Genomic DNA, 22,800 nt, shown 5'->3' with positions numbered 1-22,800 from the left:
TTAGTGTCGGATAAAATGGATAAAAATTAAAAGAGTTGCTTCTTTTCTTTGTCATTTATAATAGTCAAGAAAATGGATGAAACAATCAATCTGACGAATAGTCGACTAATACTGATAATTATTATATTAAAATAACAGTTGTGTGTCGAAAAATTTTTTTTGTGTCATCTGCACTTTGATCAGCTTCACATCGCGAATAAATGAGTCAATATCATCAAGGTCACCATGGCAAATTGGCTGGAATGTATTTGCGGAGATGTTTTAAAACCATAAGAGCATAAATAATAATATCAAAAATCAAATAGTCCCTTAAAATGCACCAGTGAAAAAGGACGGAGTCAAAACAAGCAGACAAGATCCAACGTGACACTTTACATTCAGTAATACACATTATTTTATGATTCATAAGGTCAGAGGCACAGACTATGTTATGTCACAATGATGATGCACTGGAGGCTGTTTGTGTTCGGCTATAATCATTAATCTCAACATTATGTTCTACATGAGACACGTATGGGCTGAGAGTAAAATGTCGGATTAAATTGATGAAAACAATTAAGAGTAGTCAGACTTTACATAATGACATTCAAGAAACATCAGTTTTCACTGGGTAAGAGCCTCAGGGAGTTCAGATTTTTTTATATTCAGCGGTCAATTGAGAACACGAGTCAGAGGATTGAGCTGTGCCACTGCCTGTCAATCTCTCAACATCATGCAGACAGACACTGGAACTGTCACTGCATGAGCTCATGCATGTGGCCGCACTGGCCTCGCACTTACACACCTCGACGTGCCTGTCAGCCCTTAAATGACGGCAGACATTTAATGGTTCCGAGTGACAGGCATCACATGAGACACGTGATTTTAATGACATGCAGCTGGAAAACCCCCGTCCCTGGTGTATTGATCACCTGCCATCACGATAACAGCAGTGAACTGTACATAGATCAATTTAAAATATTTTACTCGCAGTCAAAATGTCTCCAAAGTCACAGAAAACCTGGGTTATTGAGTCGAGCAAGTGAGGATGAGGTTGAAGTGCTCATCCAGAATTAAATCGTGGAGTTTACCACACACCAGCATCATCTGGAGGTCAATGTCACCGTCTCAAAGGCTCCCAGTTAATCTCAGCTGAACAGATGAGTTCTTGGGCCGGGCTCAGAGAAATGATGATAGCAGTGTCACAGTTTAGCCAGTCTCAAAATACTCAATCTGTCAGAGCGCACCAGAGGCACAGTGCCGCTGGTGAGGCCGTCCCCGGCTCTTTGTGTCTGCCGCCTCCCCTTGATTAAAACATTCACACAGCAGCACAGGGCTGTGCAGGGAGGATCCGACATGTTTTGAGTTCAGCTGTGGTTGAAATGACAAATGTACTGTCTGTCTTTGTTACTGTGTTAATGAGAGTCACTTTGAGGTAAAAGAACTATTAGAACTATAAGAATAATTAATCAGCAAAGGACTCCTTAAGCTAAATAAGCTGTGGATTGCGTCTCTAATGTTATTGGTAGCAACAGTCACTATACGGCTTCATTTCCTGATTTCATTGTGATGTCATCATGGTATCCTTCCTGGAATATTCAAGCGCCCAAAAACATGTTTTTTCCATCCACCGTGACCTTAAACTTTGACCTTTGACCACCCAAAATGTAATCAGTTCATCGATGAGTCCACGCGATCATGTTTGCAAACTAAGAAATGGTTCTCTTCTTGAGATATTACATTCAAAAGATAAACCTTGGGCTCTAGCAAATCTAATTGACGGAGAATAAGTTTAATCGATGGGAGAATCCTTAATATGCTGACACAACAGTGGACTTGAGTGGCACTAAAACTGGTCTTAACTACTTCACTCTGCCAAGTCTCCTCCACTGGACGTTTCCTAATTGACTGGTTTGCACGCTTGCATAGTAACGAAGCCTCATTCCTTATCCTGTGTGACTGCTTAAGACCTTGAGACTCAATATTGCCCATGCGTCATCTCAGACGGCGCTTCAGTTTTGCTCCAGATTTGTCTCTGCGTATCACTTTCCCTCCTCGGATTTCATTTCATTTCATTTCTCCTTCCACCATCGAGCACAGTGATGCTGTGAATAGCAATCATCTTCTTGCTCGTAGGAAGCTGAGAAGAAGATACTGATTGCCTAGATTACAAGTGTGGCTCATAACAGGGAGTAAGAGTGTCTCAAACTGATTCTTAAGCTCACGCTGAGGACACGGCTAGGATTCTTCTATTAGGTTCATTTTCTCCCTAAATTTCTCCGGTGGCTGGCAGCTCTCCGTCCAGGCAGAACGACCACACTCGCTCATTGCATCTTTACCAATCCTCTGTGTGTCGTCTGAGGACAAACCCTGCCATTTCACCATCTTTCCTTTTTTTTTTATCCCGGCAAATTTGAACGTACATTATCTAAATCACAGCTGTGTTTGTGGTCAAGCATCTAATCTCTCATCCTACAGTCCTGTTGTAAATCCTGAAAGGCACAGTCTTTCAAATTCTTTTCCATCTGTCAATCCTGCTTGAATTGTCCTCATCTTTTGTGGAGGATTATTTTTATCTAAAGAAAAAAAGAAAAAGCTTTTTCATTTCTACAGTTGATCCTGCAGGCAGCAACAGGGACAGTGACAAAGAACAGCTTGAACTTTACAATCATAGAGCAGATTTAAGATGCTTTAAAAACAAAACTGGACAAATGTTTATCTGGTTTCAATCACTGACCTCAAGCGGTTTTCGCTGCAGTAATTCAACACGGCCCAATTCTCCCCTTGTGAAATCACATTTGAATTCACTGGATCATGGTTTTTGTATTTTCAATCTGCACCAAATTGCACAGACTCATAAATATCAATCTAAGCCCCTTAACAAGCCGGATTCTTTTCAGCAAAATGCATGAATCATTCTCTGAGAAATCTTTGGAAAGTGAAATTCCTGGATCCTTCCCCTGATTCTGATCAGCATCGAAAATGTAGTCGGTTCTTTCCTGTTCTCATTTGCATCCTTCCACTAAGTTTCGTGACAATCCTCCAAGTAGGTTTTGCAAAATCCTGCCAACTAACCAACAAACGCAGATGAAAACATGACCTCATTGTTGGAGGGACAAAATACATCTGCTCCTTTTGAGTGTTTTCTGAGAGTCTCCTGTTTGCCTTTTATTAAATCAAATAATTACTAATTTCTTACAGTGCACTATTCTCTATAACTCAATTTGTTCTCATGTGGCTTTTACATTTAGTCACGAAGCCTTTTATTATTTTTTTGTAAAGCACTTATGATAAATATGTCATGCAAATACACTTGTCTTGCCTTTTCATTCCAACTGTCAACATCTCCAGTGGAGTTTCGAGTGTCTGCAAATTCATCAATCACTGCATTGTGTGCAATTAACGTGTGTGTGTCTCTGTGTGTGTGTGTGTGTGTGTGTGTGTGTGTGTGTATGCTAATGTTGACATTTCAGATGGGAAATGCTTCAGACACATCTGCTGTGTTTGCCTCCACCATCTCCAAGGAGCACGACTTCTTCATGGGTTCCATCTACAGCGTCTTCTGTAAGTCCACACCCGACAGTTGAACCTCTGCTGTGTTGATCCTCTGCTGACTCTTCACACGTGTGACCCGTCCGCACAATCTCTCCCTGTTCTTTTTTTCAAGGTGTGCTCTCCCTGATGGGAAACTGCATTCTGCTACTTGTTGCATATCACAAGCGGTCGACCTTGAAGCCGGCAGAGTTCTTCATAATCAATCTCTCTATCAGTGACCTTGGGATGACGCTGTCTTTATTCCCCTTGGCAATACCATCATGTTTTTCACACAGGTACCCTCCGGCCTCTCTTTTCTAAAATCTCAACGTCAATCTAACTTGTCATTGAACAATAATAAGCAACCACTGACTATAATAAATAAAAACTGGGTTCATCTTTGGACCACATCCACATCCTCCCGACAGGTTTCAATGAAATCGATTCCTTAATTCTTGTATAATCCTGCTGACAGTCAGACAAACAGCAAAGAAAACATAGCCTCCTTATCAGAGGTAATGAAAATGATCCTGAGCTGCAGCCCTGTTCTCCATCACGTCTCCCCCCCCTCTGTGCACACAGGTGGCTGTTTGGAGAAATCACCTGTCAGCTCTACGCCATGTGCGGCGTACTGTTTGGTCTTTGCAGCTTGACCAACCTCACAGCCCTCTCCTTCGTCTGCTGCCTTAAGGTCTGCTTCCCAAACCACGGTGAGTTGAACTGAACCCGCGAGCACGTTGTTGCCAACACAAAAAAAATCACCTGAATATCTACAAAAGCATCTTTTCTTTCTCCTGTCTGATCAGGTAACAAGTTCTCCTCCTCACATGCCCGCCTCCTGGTGGTTGGAGTGTGGTGCTACGCGTCTGTGTTTGCCGTGGGGCCGCTGGCACAGTGGGGACGTTACAGTGCCGAGCCCTATGGCACAGCCTGCTGCATTGACTGGCATGCACCCAACCACGAGCTTTCAGCTTTGTCTTACATCGTCTGCCTTTTCCTATTTTGCTATGCACTGCCCTGCACCGTCATCTTCCTCTCCTACACCTTCATCCTGCTGACAGTGCGGGGCTCGCGTCAGGCCGTCCAGCAGCATGTGTCACCGCAGACCAAGACCGGCAATGCACACGCTCTCATTGTCAAGGTCAGAGAATATGAGTGTGTGTCGCTGCAGCATCCCTGACTTCAGGTTTTAGCAGTTTGCAGGATTCCAGGACATTCATATTGAATTATTCAAAGATTATAAAATATGTGGTATAATTCTGTGAAGAGCTTTCCCTAGCAAATCTGTTTATGTCTGTAATCTTACATAAGGGGATGATACTGATTATTTCCAGCTTTACTTTGCCACTGATGTGACACTAAACTCTTCTGCATGACTTGTTTGTGTGTTTCTGTGCTTCTTGTCTGTAGCTGTCAGTAGCAGTGTGTTTCGGCTTCCTGGGCGCCTGGACCCCATACGCTGCTGTGGCCATGTGGGCGGCTTTCGGAGATGCCACACGAGTTCCTGCTGCAGCCTTCGCCCTGGCCGCTATATTCGCCAAATCTTCCACCATCTACAACCCTGTGGTCTACCTGCTGTGCAAACCCAACTTCCGCGAGTGCCTCTACAGAGACACGTCCATGTTACGACAGAGGATCTACAAGGGAAGTCCCCAGTCGAATCCGATAGAATGCCTGGGATCTAACTCACAGCACAATAAGGACACGTGTATCTCCACGCGGTTCTCGAACGGACAGCAGGAGAGCTACGGGGCGTGTCTGCACTGCACTGAGAACGCAGCTCTGTGCCACGTGACACCGGCCCAGAGAACCGCCAGCATCCTGACTGGATCCACCTGCAGAGAGGTGACAGTTAGCCAGCTCTCAGCCACACCACAGGCGGACTTCCTATAGAATGAAGAAAAACTAGAGGTGCACAAACAACAAAAACAATAACTTCAACTATGTGTGCGTCACAAAGACTTCACAGCATGACAACACTTACAAGGACCTCTAATGTGGCTCGTAAGTGGCCCCGTTATTCTGTGATGCCCTAGATTCCCATAAATCGATAGTTCTCACATCTGCAGAGGAGTTTCGCCACAGAAGATGATTAATATACAGACGCCTTCCTCTGTGTTGCCTCATGTCCCGATTCTTTCTAATGCACTGTAACTTAACAGGATTCTGCAGGAGCAGCAAATGAGACAGGAGGACCCCTGCTGGCTTCAAGGGTCATGAGGCGAATGAGCAGCACAGTTGCTCTCTGTTCAAAGTTGTGAAAGTACTGAGAATTTCTCGCAAACAGCAGGAACATCCAGCTCAACATGAGGATAATTGGTGTTTAATAACTGGTGCACACAAAACAAATAAGGAAGAATTGTTTGCAGCCACTCTTGTGATTGCAGGACTAACAGAATAATATGCAACAAATCAAAATCCAGTTTTATAAATGAAATTGTAACTAACTGTATCTGTTAAAGATGTTTAACTGGTTCTTAACCAGTCAAACTTGAGTTTCTATGGATGTCTGGAATCTATTGCAATGTCAATGTCAATTTTATTTATATAGCACATTTAAAAGAACTTGACAAAACAAAACTTACCGGAAAATACTTGAGCATAAACCTGTGTGATAGGACGGCCTAAAATTACAGAAAGTTTATTAAATGTGCACTTTAGCTTCTCCTTTGGGGAGCTGTCATGTCGTGAGGAATGAATCAATAAACATTAGCACTTCAAACCTACAGGGTCCAAGTGATTCAGTATCTGTCATGATGTCGTGGCTCGACTGGGCCACGTTGCTCATAGTTACTAAGTCCGATAAAACTGAGTTATTAATACATTTCTGGGGGAAATCTAACCTGACGAAAGACTAGAATAAATCTGACGAGGTAAATTTCCCCTCATGTTTAAGCATGAGCCCTAAAAGAGATTCAGACGTACGTTGTGGGACCTCTCTCCTCCGCAGACCACTTGGGTGCAAAACTTAAATTAACCCGGATTAGACCTTGGTAGATGAATATTAAATGGGCTCATGTTCTGTAAGGAAAAGGAAAAACTGCATTTACTCAAATTTTCCTCTTCTATTTTAGGACCATGAGTACTTTTTTAAAACTGGAAACAAAAGGAAGCAGATGAAGTTCTTATGTCTTTTTTAATAGAAATTACCATTTGGACAACCTGGGAAAAAATGGGTTTCCAAAGTAGTTGATATTCAATTCCGTTTTTCTGTGGTAATGTGCTGTGTGGCTTCATGTTTATGTAAAGCAAAAAAGTACTGTGTCTTATGCAGCTATATTTCCTGATGAATTAAAAAAAAACGTTCATAACCGGTCTTGTCAGATTAATTTGGAATTCCAGATTGTTTTCAAACTAGAGGGAGGGCGAGGTTTTGGACATCAAACAAATTATAAAAGGAAAATATAATTTGAATGTATAAAATACACCTGAGTTATTTCTTTTCATGTCTAACTTGACAAGATGTTCATTAGCTTCAGGGCACACCATGTTCAAAACTAATTTGCAAACTAATTTTCTACAGTGGAGAGAATTGACATGATGGGCAGTCCCTTGGTGTTGTGGGTATAAAACTCCTTGGCTTGTGTGCATCACTTCAAAAGGCTGAAACACATCTCACTTGATTTTTAATTAACAAAATCGGAATCATGAAACAATTGCACATCATATTTCACCTGTTCATAGGTATCAGCAATCCACACGAACAGAGCCAACAGAATACTTAACTATTCATCACCGTTTAATTATTTGTCTCCATATGTTTCTGTTTGTTGGTTTAACACTCTTGGTACAACAGATATTCTGCAATGTAAACAATAAACAACCATCCGAACAACTAATAAGATGTTTAAATTGATGTCTCATCACATTGGAAGCTGATTCTGGGCACACGCTCTTGAGTAGTACGTCTTTTTCAGTGCGGCTTTATCTTATCTTTGTTTGTTTGCCAATGAGACTTCTTTATTTTTTCAGAGGAGCATCTTTGAGCACACTGACCAAAATCATGATGACAGCAAAGCTACAGCTGGGGGGGGGGGGGCTGCCAACCCTTTGAAGATAATATGCATGTGCATCCAAAAAGCACATAGAAAAAAGCCCATCGGGTGTTGAATCTTGGAAACACAAAACTTTAATATGTATATCTATATATACAGAAGTGATGCACCGATATAAGTGCAAGAGGAAATAAATTAAAAACCCTCCTGTCTGCAGGGAGCCCCGGCAAATAGGGATGCATGACATTGACTTTCATGCATAATAGTCTATTTTAACTCTGGTTAAAAAAAGGGCTGGAGGATAAGATTTCCACTGGCAACACAACAGAGAAGCATTGAGACAATAACCAAATATACTGGTATGCCACAAAATATTTTGAGACATTGGCAGAATAATCACACACAGTTATCAAACTGACAAAGTTTATCTAAAACAACTATTTACAATCCATTAGTTTTTTATTGATGAGATTCTAGATTAGACTTTTTTTATATATATAAAAGATGATTAATAGATTTATAAAGACAGATGGAAACAGATGGAGTGAAAGTTTACTCAGCACAGCACCCGCATATAAACCAGCTTCAATTAAAAGTCCTTTCAGAGATTATGACAGTGGAGCTCATTCAGCGAAAAATATAAAAAATATTCTCCTGCTCATTCATTCCTCATCTTATTTCTCATCTGATTTGACTCTTTACAGGCCCCGTCTCCTTCTCTCTCTCTCTATCCTTGTTTTTTCTATCACTCTTTTGAAATGCAGACCTTGATTTGCAGAACAGGCTGTTCTTGTGCTGCTGTACCACCACGGACATGAAGTTACACAAAATCATTTGGCCTTCTTCAATTCTCTCGCTCTCTTTGAGAAAAAGAAAGGTAGAGAGAGAGAGAGAGAGAGAGAGAGAGAGAGAGAGAGAGAGAGCGAGAGATACTAAACGAGATATGGCTGAAACGTCCACGGTCGTATCTGGCAGGTTCACGCTTACACTCTCTAATGAAAGTGAATGTAGTTATGAAGCATGGAAACAAAATCCATACACCTGTGTTTTTTTTAACTGCCTGTACCTAAACCTACCATTCTCACTTACATTAAAGATGTGTAGGAGGCCTCACTGTGTTTCTGAGTCAGTGTCTCAGTGACTACCTGCTTATGCCCTGACGCCCTCTAGTGCATATAAATGGAAAAGCTAGTGAACAGATTTATGTATAATATGTTAATGTGAGAGCTTATTTAAAAAACGAATTTGGAGTAAAACAACAATTCTGGACTCAAATCCCACTTCCATAATTTGTTGAAGGAACACATAATTAACAATAAAAACAATTAATCTAAAAATATTTGTTTCATTTAACTGATTGAACCCAAACACAAATTAAAATTGTGTCACACTCACCTTCTTCTCTGGGAAGTTTCTTTTAATAGTTGTCGTTTGAAATTCTCTGATACTCAGCTCTCGAGCAGGAGGAGTAGACTGAAACGACCAGACAAGAGATATGAAAGAGTCATTTGTCATTCTTACACAATCTGGATTGAGATCCCCGATCACATTAATACGGACACAGAGTCAGGACCACAGCTGGAAACAAGCTATCTGTCAATTGAGTGCTGGACTTATTGAACTATATCAATATCCATCACTTCTCTAAAGTCACAATGTGTCACCTGGAAAATAAGTCATGAGATAAAGATATTAAGATAAGATAAATACAAAGGAAAGAAAAAGATAGTTAAGAAAAGATAAGATAAGATAAGATAAGACAAATGTAAAGAAAAGAAAAGCATAAGATAAAGATAAAGATGAAGACAGAGTGAATAAATATAAATATAAGGAAAAGAAAAAGATAAGATCAGGTGAAGATAAATTAGGAGAAAGAAAAGAAAATGATATGTAAGGAAAAATGTTAAGATAAGATAAAACTTTATTGATCCATTAGCAGACAAGTCATAAAAATGAAACTGTAAAATAAAAATGCACTATATATATATATATATCTATGTACTATGCCTAACAAACAGACGCACACACAGATTTAATGTGACATTTTCTTATAACAACAATAAAGGTCCATAAACCCGCTTATAAATACTTCACAGGAAGTAGACGCTCCTCGACAGCCCCGAACTTCACGTCTCATCCTCGTGTTTTTAACTTTCCCCTTCAGCATAAAATACATGTATCGACAGTTGTCATCATAAGCAGCACAACACAACAAACAGGGGATATAAACACAAAATTCGGCCTGATTACTTTTACAAAATATGAACTTATATCGGTTATAGCTTAAAAACAAAATAACAAGAAAATAAGTTGAATTTCAAAAAAGAAGTGCGCACTCACCGGATCCGCGTTGTTCCTGCGGTGACGCAGCAAAACCAAAAAAAACGCGCGGTTCTTTTCTCAGGTGAGATGTGTTGTTGTTGTTGTTGTTCTAGTTCTGTAGACTTATATAAGAATTAATTTAAGAAACCCTGTTAATTTCCACTTTAAAGTCTGATACGTGTTCCGCCGCCGCCATAAAAATAAAAACTAGCATTTACCTGAAGTAAGCTAGCAAACACCGAGCTAGCCGACTTTGACCCGAGCATGCTAGCTAATGTCGAAGCTAGCTGACATTAGCATAACACTGTCTCTGTTGTCCCTGTGGTGTTTCTGACAGGTGTCACTCTCCCCCGGACATGTTGTTCTACACGCAGCTGTTCACGTCCAAGCGCGGGCCGCTAGCTAAGATCTGGTTAGCGGCGCACTGGGAGCGGAAGCTCACCAAGGCCCATGTGTTCGAGTGCAACTTGGAAGACACGATACAAGACATAATTTCTCCAAAGGTGTGAGAGGACATCTGACCTCACGTTGTGTCTCCAGGTGCATGCGTGCTGTCTGACATGTTGTGTGTCTGTGTTTGTGTAGATGAAAATCGGTTTGCGCACGTCAGGGCACCTGCTCCTCGGTGTGGTGCGGATCTACTCCAGGAAAACGAAGTACCTGTTTGCAGACTGCAGCAATGCCCTGCTTCAGATGAAAGTAGCGTTCAGACCAGGTAACTGCACCAATTCACAGTGTGTGTCAGCTGTTGTTTATAAACCTGGGTTGTGTGTTGCACCAAGCCCCAATCCCCAACAGTCCCCTTGTGGAATCACGTTTGAAATGCATAAGATGCAGGTTTGCTCTAAATAGCACACAGATATATATTAGCCTCAAGGTCCATGAATGACTCACAATCTGATCCGGTCTGCACCATATTTAAAAGGTGCTTTCCTGACCCACACTGCATCTGTCTAGTAGTTTCTGTGTAATCCTGCTAAATAGGGATGCATGGGATGAATGAGAATATTAGAAATATATTCAGACCTCTTCTGTTCTTACCTCCATCTGTCTCACATCTCTACAACTTCCAACTGCACTGCTTGATTGCTCTATTTATCTTTAACACACCAGGTCAGACAGATTTGCCTGTTGAGGGGCTCGAGGCAACAGTGACGGCGATCACCTTGATCGAAGACTTCACTTCTTTCGATGCCCAGCTGCCGCTTCTCAGGTAAAAGCTCCCTCCTGCTCCCCAGCACGTGTATGTTCTGGTTTCATTGTTTGTTTCCTTAACCCTGATCTTTACATTTTCTGTCCTTGTCTTCACTGTTTTCCTCATACGGGGACACCAGTAACACAGATGTCGTGGACCACTACTCACTGAACCAGTGTCGAACAGAGGAAATCACTCTAAAAGAGGATTCTGGAAAAGACACTCTGACCCTGGCAGACTTTGGTAGGAACCAGTTAGTTTCCATGGCGCTTCCTCATTTGACGTGCTGTGGCTATTTGCTTTCTAAGTTCAGTTTATTTAGCAATAGTTTATTTCTGTATTCAACATGTCTGCTATAGTTACATTTTTAAGTAAATCAGGTGAAATTCTCCATATTGTCAACAAATCCTTTTTTTTAATAACTCTGCCAAAAGCAGTGAAACGTTTCGGTGTAGCCACAGCCGGATATATATCTTCTTCATGAATAATAAATGAGCTTCACAATTTCTTAAGTATAATGAACATGGTTGCTTCTGTAGCTAGCAAACTAAATCCCTTAACTACCAACAAATATGTTATACTCCTGGAGGAGAAACATCAATGACAAATTACAGCCCCCAACACTTAACAAAACAATAAAATAAATCAACTCCTTTACAGCTGGTTTTCTGTGGAGACTTGTCACTTGATAGTTTGTTTGTGTTTCCTTCCCGATGATTGTTCTGATTTGTAGGAGGCGAGTCCAACAGCCACCAGAATTCCCTGCTGGATATGAGCTTCCACAGCCTGGCACAGCAGGGAGACGCCTTTGGAGATGAGGACAGACCGTACGACTTACTTGGTAGTTATTGTAAATCGTTCACTTTTTGCCACGTTTTTATATTGACCATTTTGAACTGAAGAAAATGCAGTGTTTGTGTTTTTCAACTTGATCCACTGTTGTTGATAATTGGCTTATGAAGCATTTTCCCAAACCACCTGACAGTTAACACGCTGTATATTCTATTCACCACTTGGGGGCAGTGGAAACAACAATTGTTCTGCTTTCTTCCATCAATGGTGCAGTTATGTTGCAAGATTCAATCTTTACTAGTCATTATCTATGGTGATTCTCTTCAGTGACCAGATCTTTTTTTTTTTTACCGACCTTGTAGACTTTCTGACAAACTCCAGTGATCACATTGAATCCACCAACTTCGTCTCAGACGAGCCTCATCACGAAAGTCCAGAGAACTTCACACTCAATTATCATCAAGGTGATTCATTCATCAGGATAAACATTTCATAATTATTTACAAAGCAGCTGCTCTTACTTATTTGGTTCCCTATTTTGTATTTTCAGTAACTGCTTTGGATGATGTTTTTTTAATGGCACAGACATTAGCATACAAACATAATAATTAAGCTCTTGACTCCATATGTTTTCCAGATGTTGACAGTAGAGATCCAGTTGAGGGAGAGACCTCGACACTGAACGAGACCAGCCTGCTTATTAACGAGGAGGCCTTTGCCCTGGAACCTGTGACAACCACTCGTAGGCACAAACACGCACCTCACACTGTTTGTTTACCTGTCAAATGTGTAGGATTCAAACCATTAGTTCATGTGAAATTCAGGAGCTCTGAGAAATGCTCCAATCGAATCTCAGAGACTAAACCCATCCACGATGCTTATAAATCTATACATGATGATAAGTGAGGGTGTAATAACGGTATGAGGGAGTACAACTTCCAATTCTGAAATGATTCCTAAGATGGTCATTTCAACCCTCACAAAGAAATGTAATTTCAGTTTAACCATAAACTTCTTTATACATTCTAAATAAATAAATAATAACAGAAACTCAACTCTACGTCTTCAGCAAACTCGGAGAAGAAGAGGGGAAGGAGGAAACGCAAGCTGGTTGTGGACGAGATCAAAGAGCTGAGCAACAGATCTATCAACGAGCAGCTTTGTGACTTCTCGGATTTGATCGCCCCGTTGGACATGGCGCCGCCGACCGTGCAGCTCATGCAGTGGAAGGAGAGCGGGGGGGCAGACAAACTTTTTGCACAGACATGTTCCACTGTAGCGGCTCCACAGATAAAGGAGGTAAAGTTATCTCTGTGCCGTTGGTTTTGTATCATATAATTATTTGATTCATCATCTCTGGTGGACGTTGGGTTAAAATTACTGCTTTGAGTTTTTCATCTATTTGCCTCTGCAGCTCTTTGCTCAGAGTATTTTCCTGCTGAAATGTTTTGTGCATGAGGAGGTGGAGGAGATGCGTCAGGGCAGACATGAAGGTAGACATACACATGCAAGCAGTGAGAAACCATTATGAATTCTGATGTTATTAATTTGTGTAGAGTGTTTGTTGTCCTCTGTTCGGTCTCTCGTCTCATCCCATCTCCATTGTGATGTCTTGTATAGTTCAGCAGAGCCTCAGCGCCCTCACCTCAAAAAACATCTGTGTCATGGATTCATCGGTCGACACTGAAAATTTAAACAACACCGAACCGATAGTTCTCTATGAAGTGAACAACAACCTGCATGAGGAAAACTCATATCACCCACAAGTAAGTGGCTGCATCTCTGGTGTATAGAGGAACAGATTAAAGTCTCTTATCCACAAGGCTTTTTTCTCTTATTTTACTCTGAGTTAATAATCTGTGGGTCTGTGTGTTTGTCAGGATCAAAACACGTTGGAGTTCTTATATCCAGAACTTCCCTCAGAAGACTCCATGTTTGTCCATCTGTCTCCCATGGAGCTGGAGACTGAGTCCACGGCGCTGCACACCCAGGTGCTTCTGAACACACACTCTGTTGGACTCCAGCTTTCACCGACCTTCTCTTTCGGCGTCAAAGTGTATTAACAATGGGTTGTTATCTGTGAAATTGGATGTTAACGTAGACGAGCAACAATCCATCAGCCTCTGACAGATGGCGTTGGTTAATTTCACATGCTGCCTTGGACCTGTGCCCAGCGCCCTCCAGTGAATTATGCTCCTTTTTCTAACACACAGTCGATGCTGGACAGCCAGGATTTTGAGGAGAGGAGGATAAACAGGCGAGCACACAAGCTTCTGAACAGCCTGAAAGTAAGGACCTAAAAATAAATGATTAGATGTTAGTATTACAGCTAGAGGGGATACTTATAAAGAGCTTATACCTCCGCCAAGGCCCAACAGTACAAACCACATTTAAATTCAGTAGATACAGATTTTTATTTGGATCCTCACCAAATACACAAACTCATAGATATCAGTCCCTTCAACATGCAAACAAAATGAATAACTCTTTCATAAACGCACATCTCACATTCTTTATGTCAAAGAAATATCCCCCCCGTCTACAAATGATCAGATCGCAGCTAAACTGCAGCCTTCCAAGTTTTGGTGTAACTGGTTGATTAACAGACAAATGCAGACTGAACCATTATCCCCTTGGCAGAGGTAATAACTCCAGCTACCCACGTTATATGTAAACTGTAATAATTCAGACCTACAGTGTGTGTCGTATGTGAGGTAGAGCTGGTACTCTTTGTGACATGGAAAACCTACAGCTGCAGGGGAAAGGGATTTAAAGATGAGGAGGGTGGGGCAGGGTTAGGGATGATGCTGGGAAATTAAATTATCGCGTGTGCGTGTGTGTGTGTGTGTGTGTGTGTGCGAGCAGAGCAGCGGTGAAACCACATTCAGCCTGGAGGCGCTCTGTGAAGGTGGCAATCGCTCACAGGCAGCGACCACTTTCTTCTGCCTGCTGGTCCTGAAGAAGGAACAAGCCCTCCACCTGCAGCAGAGCGCCGCCTACCAGGACATCCTCGCCACGCCAGGACCGAAGTTTTACGATTTGTAAAAAACACAAATAAGCATCAGAGAATTCCAGCTTTGGTTCATGGTTACGTTGAAGACTTCGTTCTACTGGTTCTGACTCACGACAAAAGCAAAGGGTGGAGAATGTTCTGAAATATTAATATGTTTGTGTGTCTTTAAGGTTGTACATAGTATCTGTGCTTGTTCTTGGCAACAGTTCCTTTGTGATGAAATGGGGCCGTTTATTAATGAAAGAACATTTTGTCTGAAACATTTTTGTCACCCTGTTTGTGTAACATCTCCGACCTCTCACGCTACCTGACAGCTGGTTCGGGCTCCACAGCTTTTAAATCTTTTTAAGTGAAGATCTCAAAGATCCTCCGAGTGGTAATGGTCATTTTATTCCAGTAACCTCTGAGGTTATGCAGCTGTTCCTATACAGATCTTTTAGTACAGCACTTTCCTGCCTGTTCAGTTTTTTTTCTTTATTCCAGACTGTTGCTCCTCAAACAGTCAAACTTAAAAACGCAGAAGCTCAAGATCCCGTTCGACCTGCTGTGCACCAGGTGTCATTGGAGTTGACGTTTTGAAAATAAGTAAATGTTGAAAATTAATTCCTTTTTAAAGTGAAGGATTTATTGTTGGTTAACAGCCAAGAGTTATTTATTCTCCAACACGTCCTATTCAAAAGTATATATGTTTAAAAAGTATTCTGTTACAGGGAGTATAATAAATATATTTCCCACCAAGGAGACTGAATATTGACTATTTCTTTACGGTTTATTGTTTTACTAACATCACTTTAAATTTCTCTGAGGTTTGGGTCATACAGCTCACTTCATATACAGGTTATTCTAATGGTCTACATGTTATATTCAGTATTTTTAATAATGAAATATTGAAAATTGGATGTTAATTAATGTGTTAATTGGGCTGGGTAGTAAAACACAATTATTACCACTAATTGATAGATATTTAGTTGTCAGTCATTTTATGCTCATAAAGAAGACCTTCCCTCAGGAACTAAATTCAACCTTAAAATTAAAACAATGAGAAATTATGTTTGATAATTATCAATGTTGAGTCAACTTAAAATTTTAGCTTGATACCTTTTTTGAACTTACAGTCTTTGAGCCCAGCCCTACGTGTTAAATAATATATAATTTATATACAGTATATATTTGTTTATGAGGTGAGAAAATGTTAGAACTTCTGTGTCATTCACAAAGATAGATGATGCATGGACAGAAACAGGACATAATAAGAATCTCTATAACAAATAAAGCTTTTCATGTATTTCTGTTGCGCAGGAACCACACAGCTGTATAACTGTGGCCTGTGGAGTTCAGGGAACACTTCATTCTGTCACTGCTGCACTTCTTACACTTCACCTCATCTGTCATCATCGCTCCTCGCACTGAAACACCGACCTCATCGGACTGTTCCCCTCCGCTGTCTCTTTAAGAGGCAGCGACGCAGCAGCAGCAGCAGCAGACGCCTCATTTCATCTCCGGGCTCCATGGCTGCAGGATGGAGCCTGAGCAGCCGCAGCCGCAGCATCCTCTCCTCCTCTTGCGGGCACCACCTGCTGGAACCGAGGCTTGTCCACGACGACGCACCGCGACCTCCACCGGCAGACATGGTAGAGTTCTCATGTTTAATGGAGGCTGCGTCTTCAGGTCCCGGGGAGCTGCGGTGGTCCTGGTGTGCGGGACGCAGCTTGGGGCCACATGTGTTAGTCAGCTGTTTGTGTGTGTCCTGTTTGGAGACTTCTCTGCTGCGTTACGCAAAGACGAGATGAGACTTTCTGCCGGAATCATCATCATCACCATCATCCTCTTCATCATTCATTCTAGGTACCATTTTTTTATTTAATGCCATGAAGATTGTTCATCCTTACAACTTCTATTTCTCATAACATCCCCAGCTGATTTATTATTTCTGCGTATCTTTACGCACAGTTTTCTCCGCCTGCTCCATCCTCCCCCCCCTGCTCCTCTTCGCCTCCACAGTAAACACCGGCTCTCTCACTTACGTAAGACGATTGCGTATTTCTCACCAATGACGGACCTGCCACTTGTTGCGCAGCCAGAAGAGACGAGGCTGAGGTTTCCTGTCTCATTGTCCTAGAATGTAAATATAGGACGATGCTGGTTCGGTCTGTTTGTGTCTGCAGCCTCTTCACTGGTTTATCCACCTGCAGGTTGGATCCAGGCCCAGATCAGCAGCTTCCCTGAGATCCGATCCTGCAGTTAAATTAAATATATAAGTGGTGCTTTGCTTATGGGAGTAAGAGTGGATTTAAATTATTAATATCCGGTAGGCAACCTGTGAACTTACTTAAGATCCAGATGTTTCAATGTTTTACACAGATGTCCAACTGGAGTAGGCTCCTCAACAGTATATTTTACTCTTGTGGATTGATGTCCTGCTTTCAGCTGCTTGTGTTTGTTCTCCTGTTGGAGGAGCCATGACAGCTCTCTGACACAGGGCAGTAATTCCTGGATAATCTGATTTCTGTTTGACAGACAGGGACTGAGCGTCCTCCATGTTTCCCAGCAGGGATTCGGTTCTTTACAGATTATTATTTTCCCCTCTGTGAACACACAGCTGATGTGATTTGTTTTTGTGGAGATTCACCAAGAAGCGTTGTGACTTAGCAGCATTTGTTTTTAGTCCAGTTGTTTCTTGAAATGTGGTTCCTTCCTGTGTTTTCATTCAGAAATCGACTGATAGTGTGACAGGACTCAGTTGTATCTTGATCTCGGAGGATCCTGTTTCTGTTTGGAAGTTTTCCTCTGTTGGTTTTACACAATTCAAAGTGTTCTCCCTTTCAACCCGGGGTCAGTTTTCAATACAGCCCCATGAAACTTTAAACGTCCTCATCGTATCAGCAGCTAAAGGCCATGTGATCATTGAGCTGTTGGAGATGCTCTTGCAGCCTTGAGTTTGCCACTTGTCATCTAGAATATCAATCAGCGTATTCAGAAAGCCAGAAATCTAATGTCAACTCTGCAGCTTTATAGGAGAAGGGAGTTGATGTTGTACATTTGTGTTATTGTCAACTAGTCCCATGACAATAAACACCAACTAGAATGTCACTCGGTAGAGAACAAAGCTCCATCAAGGCCCCAACAGTTCTCTTAAATCCAATCAAGCAGCACCACAGTGTGATCATTCATAGATATGGAGCCACTTCATATGTCTGACTTTGTTTTCATCAAGATCTATGAATTATTCTCAGGGGAATTGGTTCAGAAAAACATTTTATCTCACATCATTAAAGAAAGTGAAAAACAATCCTGGATGTGGCCCCTGATCCAGATCTGTGCTCAGATTTTATGGATTATTCTCGAGTCATATCGCTTCCTTCCTTTGATGCTAATCTGTCCAGTTATTTTTGTGCAATGCTGCTAATCACAGACTGATGAAAACATAACCTCCTTGGCAGAGGTAATTCCTTCCTTCCTCATCTCCTCAGACATCTTCCCTCTTTTCCTTCTCTTGTCCATGTTGGCTGTGATGCACACAGTGACACCCAACTGCCCGACCAGGACTGAAATAGGCTGAATCACGACAACCCACCTATTTAAAGTCTAAGTGTCTGTATCCATTTTGGAACATCTTCCCAGAAAAAACAAGGATTCAGCTCTTTTCACAAAGCAGGCCGGGTTTTAATCAGCCCAGGAATAAAAACATGGATGACAAAGTTTCTCATATCAGATTACTTGTGCAGGCCATGACTGTGGGGGACCAGCTCCATCTGAATCTGACCTCACTGCACTGACCCCGCTGACTCCTCCTCTCTTTACCAGCCACAGCGTGTCCACTTTCCTTTGCCCTCTGACTCCAGTGACTGTGAAGGTTTACCACGTTTCCCTGCAGCTGTGCGGACGGGGCGACGCAGCTCAGAGCCACAGCTGCACGGAGCGTGAACTCGTTCTTTGTGTCAGCACAGAGACGAGGCTTTATCTGCTGCGCGCCTCCGCTGTCATCCTTCATCACGCTACTGTCACTGAGTGAAGAAGCACATCATGGCAGAAGACCACCAGTCGTACAATGAATATCTTGTTTCTTTACTGAATGGTGCCGATTCATTTTGCTCCAGTTGTTAACTCAACCAAGGAGGTCGTGTTTTCATCTCGTCTGTCTATGTGTTAGTTACTGATTAGCATGAAACTTGGTGGAAGGTTGTTTTATGGGTCAGGAAAGAAGCCATTACATTTTTGAGGCAGATCTGGATGAGGGGACGAATGGTTGTCATTGTTTATTATCCTTCATGTCCTCGATTCTCTGGTTCTGCTCTTCTTCTCGTCCCAGTTTGGCTGTGAGGGCTCCTAGCGTCTTTCTCTAGAGACTGCAGTGGGGACGTTGGAGGTTATCAATGTCTCTCACTCCGAGTAGGAAGCCCTCCTCAGGTCAGCGCAGGTACTGTTGTCTCGCCTCTCCTCTTGAGCTCCTCAATGTCATATTTGGTTTGTATGTTCGGTGAATGTGTGTAATTTGGTGTCGCCCCTTCAAGGCGCTCGATTGGCACCGGTGGCGGCAGCGTGAAATATTCCATCGACACATCTAGTACCCAGACCTACCCGGGTCGGGGCCGGGCAGCAGAGGAGACCCTCACAGCTCGGACGTATCCCACTACACCCAGGTGAGAGATACATCAGATACATCAACTCCATTAACGTGGGCACTGATCATTAAACTATACCACAGGGGTTTATTGAAGGGTCATTGGGTTGGTTTTCTTTAAACTGATCAGCTATATCTTATCTATATATCTTTGCCACAGTTGTCAGCTCTCATTTGTGATTAAACAAAGCCCTTAGTGTAAGTGTGTGTGTGTTTTTGTGATCAGACGTCAGGCACGGCACACAACCTGCAGTGACAACCATGGGATCAGGCCCCCGACCCCGGAGCAGTACCTTACGCCCCTGCAACAGAAGGAGGTGTGTATACGGCACCTTCGAGCCAGGCTGAGGGAGAATGTGGAAAGACTCCAGCACAGGTGAAACATGTCTGCCCTTCATATCACAATTTGCCAAGTTACAAGTTTAATGCAAATATATTAGATACGTTTCTTGTTCACTAAACTATCACATTTGGTTTCTGCATAAAATAAATGACTAAAGGTAAATAAATCTGCTGTACAATTGTTCTTCCCACTCTGTCAGGGACTGTGAAATAGACGAGTTGAGGACCCAGCTGTACAGGATGCAGGAAGACTGGATCGAGGAGGAGTGCCACCGCGTGGAGGCCCAGTTGGCTCTGAAAGAGGCCCGCAAGGAGATCCTGCACCTCCAGGAAGTGGTGGAGTCAGGGAGGTCGACCCCCAGTGTCCGGGAACCAGACCCCCACGACCACAAGCCATACTCCGGGCTGCTGGGAGCTCGGCCCGTTGGCAGGTCTCGCTCCTGTGGTTGTTCACCAGCCAGCACTTTGAGCCGCAGCACCACCCACACCCGAATGAGCAGCGAGGCTCTGCATCTGGAGCGCAGCCCCAACGCTCCTGAGGCGGGTGGAGCGCCTCGCTCAGCAGGACAAACCCACCTCCTCCTGGAGGCGGCCCTCCTGTCAGAGCAGCTGCCGCCACAGGGCCACATCCGAGGCCCCCCTCGCTCCTCCACCTATGAAAGGCTGTGCAGTGGGGGGGCCGTGTTGCCAGTCTCACACTCCTGCCACACGCTCAGCAGCAGCAGCTGCAGGTGCAGTGGACACGCCTACCAACCCCACCATCACCTGTTCCTGCACTTACCTCAGGAGGAGGTCCCAGTGACAGCGGTGACTCCTCCAGTCCCAGTCACTGACCCGGTCCCAGCTCCTTCTCCTGCAGCAGAGAAGAGGCCAGAGGTCCGCTCCCAGGCCTGCAGCCCCACCATGACCTGGCTGTGTGAGGAAACCAGTGCAGGAGAACTCAGTGTCATCTCTTTACCCACAGCAGACGTCCCCCCCTCAGAGCCTCATCTGTTCCCATCGTCTTCACCTCCTGCGTCTCCTCCTTCATTCAGCTTAGAGACGCTACCACGGGAACAACGGGAGGAGGTAGTGAAGATGCCAGCAGAGCCACACACCTGCCAACCCCACCCCACAGCTCCACTGCCGGTGAGGCAGGAGGCCACGGTTCTGGAGATAGAGGAGGACGACAGGGAGGAAGGTGAAGCAGCAAGAGAGGAAGGGCGTTCCCCTCAGCTGTGCCACTGGAGCCGCTACTTCCTGGTGGATCTTTTGGCCCTGGCAGTGCCAGTGGTCCCCACCATGGCGTGGCTGTGTCGAGGGGCACCCCGGGATGTCCTGCCGGTGTATCACATCGGCTCCCTGCTCAGAGGCTGCTGCGCCGTCGCCCTCCACTCGCTGCGCCGGCAGGGAGCCGGCCGGGGACGCAGGCCCACGGACATGAACGGAACTTCAGCAATCTGACATTAGGAAAACAACTTCTCACCTCCGCCGGCCTCACAGCAGCGACATGCTCTCATCAGATTTCAGTTAAAGTCATGTTGCTGATTAGGTTTTTAGATTTTAAAGCCCCCTTACGTTTGTGGACATGCCTTAGACGACAGAGGATTAGTTGTACCTTATTAAATACCTGCATTAGTTAAATGTACTGTACTGACTGCCTGCAGTTTCAATGGTTTTCTCTTTATTGCAATTTGCATGTAACCCACCATGTGGTTGGGTTCTCCTGCTTGAATTCAAAAGCCCCAACCTGGATTTTATATGAAGAAAAGAACTGAGTTTATTTAATTTAAAATATTTGAGGAAGAGATATTTTTTGCTGCCGAATATTTCTCCACTTTAATCATAATCATATCACCATAACAACCATTCAAAAGTCTATGATTAGTCGAGAGACTAAAGCAGAGAGTAAATAGACTTATAGCACAGTGAGTAAGAAGTGGAATGCTATTATTTTGAAATTCCTCCCATGAAAATACTGAATGTTTTAAAGCTTTTAAGTTCTCAAAGCTCGAGCATGTGCATCAAATCTAGTTCTCAGGTGCAAAACAGAAAGATCAGTGATATTTTGCCAAGAAACAAACGATCAGGATGAGAGTTTAAAACTGCACCGACTCTATTTCTTTGCATTCACCCTGAACATCAACACGACTTATTCATTTACTGAGAATCAATGACCAAAAATTACAGAATAAATGGGGGCGTGGCCCTGTTAATGTTTGACATAACAGAGATAATGATGAACTCATGAAAGCTCAGATCTTTACAGCCGATCAGTCGTCGTTGCAGTTTAAACATAAATATATACGTGACGTCCTTAAATGAGCCATCTGGTTACATCTCTTCAGTTCCATGTTTCTATTAAATTTAGAGGAGAGGTATTTAGATTTAACTTCCACTACTTTGTGATCCACACAGCCGAACAAATGAAGGATATAGTTTTTTATATCGTGATTTATTTTCAACTTCAACATGAAATGAAAGGTCTTTGCACAGCTGGAAGTAAGAGAGTTATCCTGCGTGTCAGTGTGGGTTACTTTCACAGCAACGTACTCATATTTATAACCATGTACAATGTGTATCATAGACTTGACAAGTGGCCCTTGAGTGTGTCGACTGAAATATTGTATGTACAGTAGATTTTAGCCTTATCGTGGAAAAAGAGCAATGTTTTAGCTTTCAGGGAACTTTGCCATAAGGTTTTACTGGTATAAGGTTTGATCATTGATGAGGCTGAATGTCACTCAGCAGAGCGCAAACCTCCACCCAGGCCCCACAGTCTCCTTATTAAACCACTTTAAATTCACCAAATCCAGATTTTGATTTGGAATCTTCACACACTCAAAGATATCAGTCCCCTAAACACGTCTGAGCCATGAACTATTTTCTGTGAAAAACTTGTAATGCCCCCTGATCTGGATCCGTAACCAGATTTCTTTCCCGGACGTATACTGCGTTCTTCCACCAAAGATTAATGGAAATCGGTCCAGTAATGTTCATGTAAACCTGCCAACAGATAAACACAGAC

General features: G+C 43.0%; 3 protein-coding genes across 4 annotated transcripts; all 3 read left to right on the top strand.

Moving 5' to 3' along the window:
- The first annotated feature begins 3,652 nt into the window (after positions 1-3,652).
- On the top strand, positions 3,653-7,238 carry LOC133956552 (opsin-5-like). Its single transcript, XM_062391695.1, has 4 exons — positions 3,653-3,809; positions 4,096-4,223; positions 4,320-4,654; positions 4,924-7,238. The coding sequence occupies exons 1-4, from the start codon at positions 3,661-3,663 to the stop codon at positions 5,404-5,406; spliced, it is 1,095 nt and encodes a 364-aa protein (XP_062247679.1). The 5' UTR covers positions 3,653-3,660; the 3' UTR covers positions 5,407-7,238.
- Positions 7,239-9,835: 2,597 nt separating this feature from the next.
- rad21l1 (RAD21 cohesin complex component like 1) lies at positions 9,836-15,532 on the top strand. Its single transcript, XM_062391687.1, has 14 exons — positions 9,836-9,912; positions 10,168-10,333; positions 10,416-10,545; positions 10,944-11,043; positions 11,165-11,268; positions 11,759-11,866; positions 12,180-12,281; positions 12,455-12,559; positions 12,887-13,116; positions 13,232-13,310; positions 13,438-13,583; positions 13,698-13,808; positions 14,031-14,105; positions 14,683-15,532. Exons 2-14 carry the CDS (start codon positions 10,187-10,189, stop codon positions 14,860-14,862), a joined length of 1,617 nt encoding a protein of 538 aa, XP_062247671.1. The 5' UTR covers positions 9,836-9,912; positions 10,168-10,186; the 3' UTR covers positions 14,863-15,532.
- A 670-nt stretch (positions 15,533-16,202) lies between these two features.
- On the top strand, positions 16,203-22,488 carry LOC133956549 (syntaphilin). 2 transcript variants are annotated; one of them, XM_062391688.1, is made up of 5 exons: positions 16,203-16,461; positions 19,140-19,247; positions 19,342-19,470; positions 19,678-19,827; positions 19,994-22,488. In XM_062391688.1, exons 2-5 carry the CDS (start codon positions 19,204-19,206, stop codon positions 21,234-21,236), a joined length of 1,566 nt encoding a protein of 521 aa, XP_062247672.1. In that variant the 5' UTR covers positions 16,203-16,461; positions 19,140-19,203; the 3' UTR covers positions 21,237-22,488. The 2 variants fall into 2 exon arrangements, with proteins under 2 accessions (XP_062247672.1, XP_062247673.1); XM_062391689.1 differs by lacking the exon at positions 16,203-16,461 and having other exon boundaries at positions 19,123-19,247.
- The last annotated feature ends 312 nt before the right edge of the window (positions 22,489-22,800 follow it).

Source organism: Platichthys flesus, chromosome 7, assembly GCF_949316205.1.
Source record: "Platichthys flesus chromosome 7, fPlaFle2.1, whole genome shotgun sequence".
Taxonomy (NCBI): Eukaryota; Metazoa; Chordata; class Actinopteri; order Pleuronectiformes; family Pleuronectidae; genus Platichthys; species Platichthys flesus.
The sequence above is the reverse complement of the archived record's forward strand: the minus strand, read 5'-3'. Positions and strand labels throughout refer to the sequence as shown.

What these genes read in the sequence shown, in the direction of transcription:
- LOC133956549 (XM_062391688.1), top strand. Translation starts at nt 19,204, where the DNA reads ATGTCTCTCACTCCGAGTAGGAAGCCCTCCTCAGGTCAGCGCAG. An exon ending in CCCTCCTCAGGTCAGCGCAG is followed by an intron (nt 19,248 to 19,341) that starts GTACTGTTGTCT and finishes CGCCCCTTCAAG; the next exon opens with GCGCTCGATTGGCACCGGTG. An exon ending in GTGGAAAGACTCCAGCACAG is followed by an intron (nt 19,828 to 19,993) that starts GTGAAACATGTC and finishes CCACTCTGTCAG; the next exon opens with GGACTGTGAAATAGACGAGT.
- LOC133956552 (XM_062391695.1), top strand. Translation starts at nt 3,661, where the DNA reads ATGGGAAACTGCATTCTGCTACTTGTTGCATATCACAAGCGGTCGACC. An exon ending in CCATCATGTTTTTCACACAG is followed by an intron (nt 3,810 to 4,095) that starts GTACCCTCCGGC and finishes CTGTGCACACAG; the next exon opens with GTGGCTGTTTGGAGAAATCA. An exon ending in GGTCTGCTTCCCAAACCACG is followed by an intron (nt 4,224 to 4,319) that starts GTGAGTTGAACT and finishes CTGTCTGATCAG; the next exon opens with GTAACAAGTTCTCCTCCTCA.
- rad21l1 (XM_062391687.1), top strand. Translation starts at nt 10,187, where the DNA reads ATGTTGTTCTACACGCAGCTGTTCACGTCCAAGCGCGGGCCGCTAGCT. An exon ending in TCTGACCCTGGCAGACTTTG is followed by an intron (nt 11,269 to 11,758) that starts GTAGGAACCAGT and finishes TCTGATTTGTAG; the next exon opens with GAGGCGAGTCCAACAGCCAC. An exon ending in AAAACTCATATCACCCACAA is followed by an intron (nt 13,584 to 13,697) that starts GTAAGTGGCTGC and finishes TGTGTTTGTCAG; the next exon opens with GATCAAAACACGTTGGAGTT.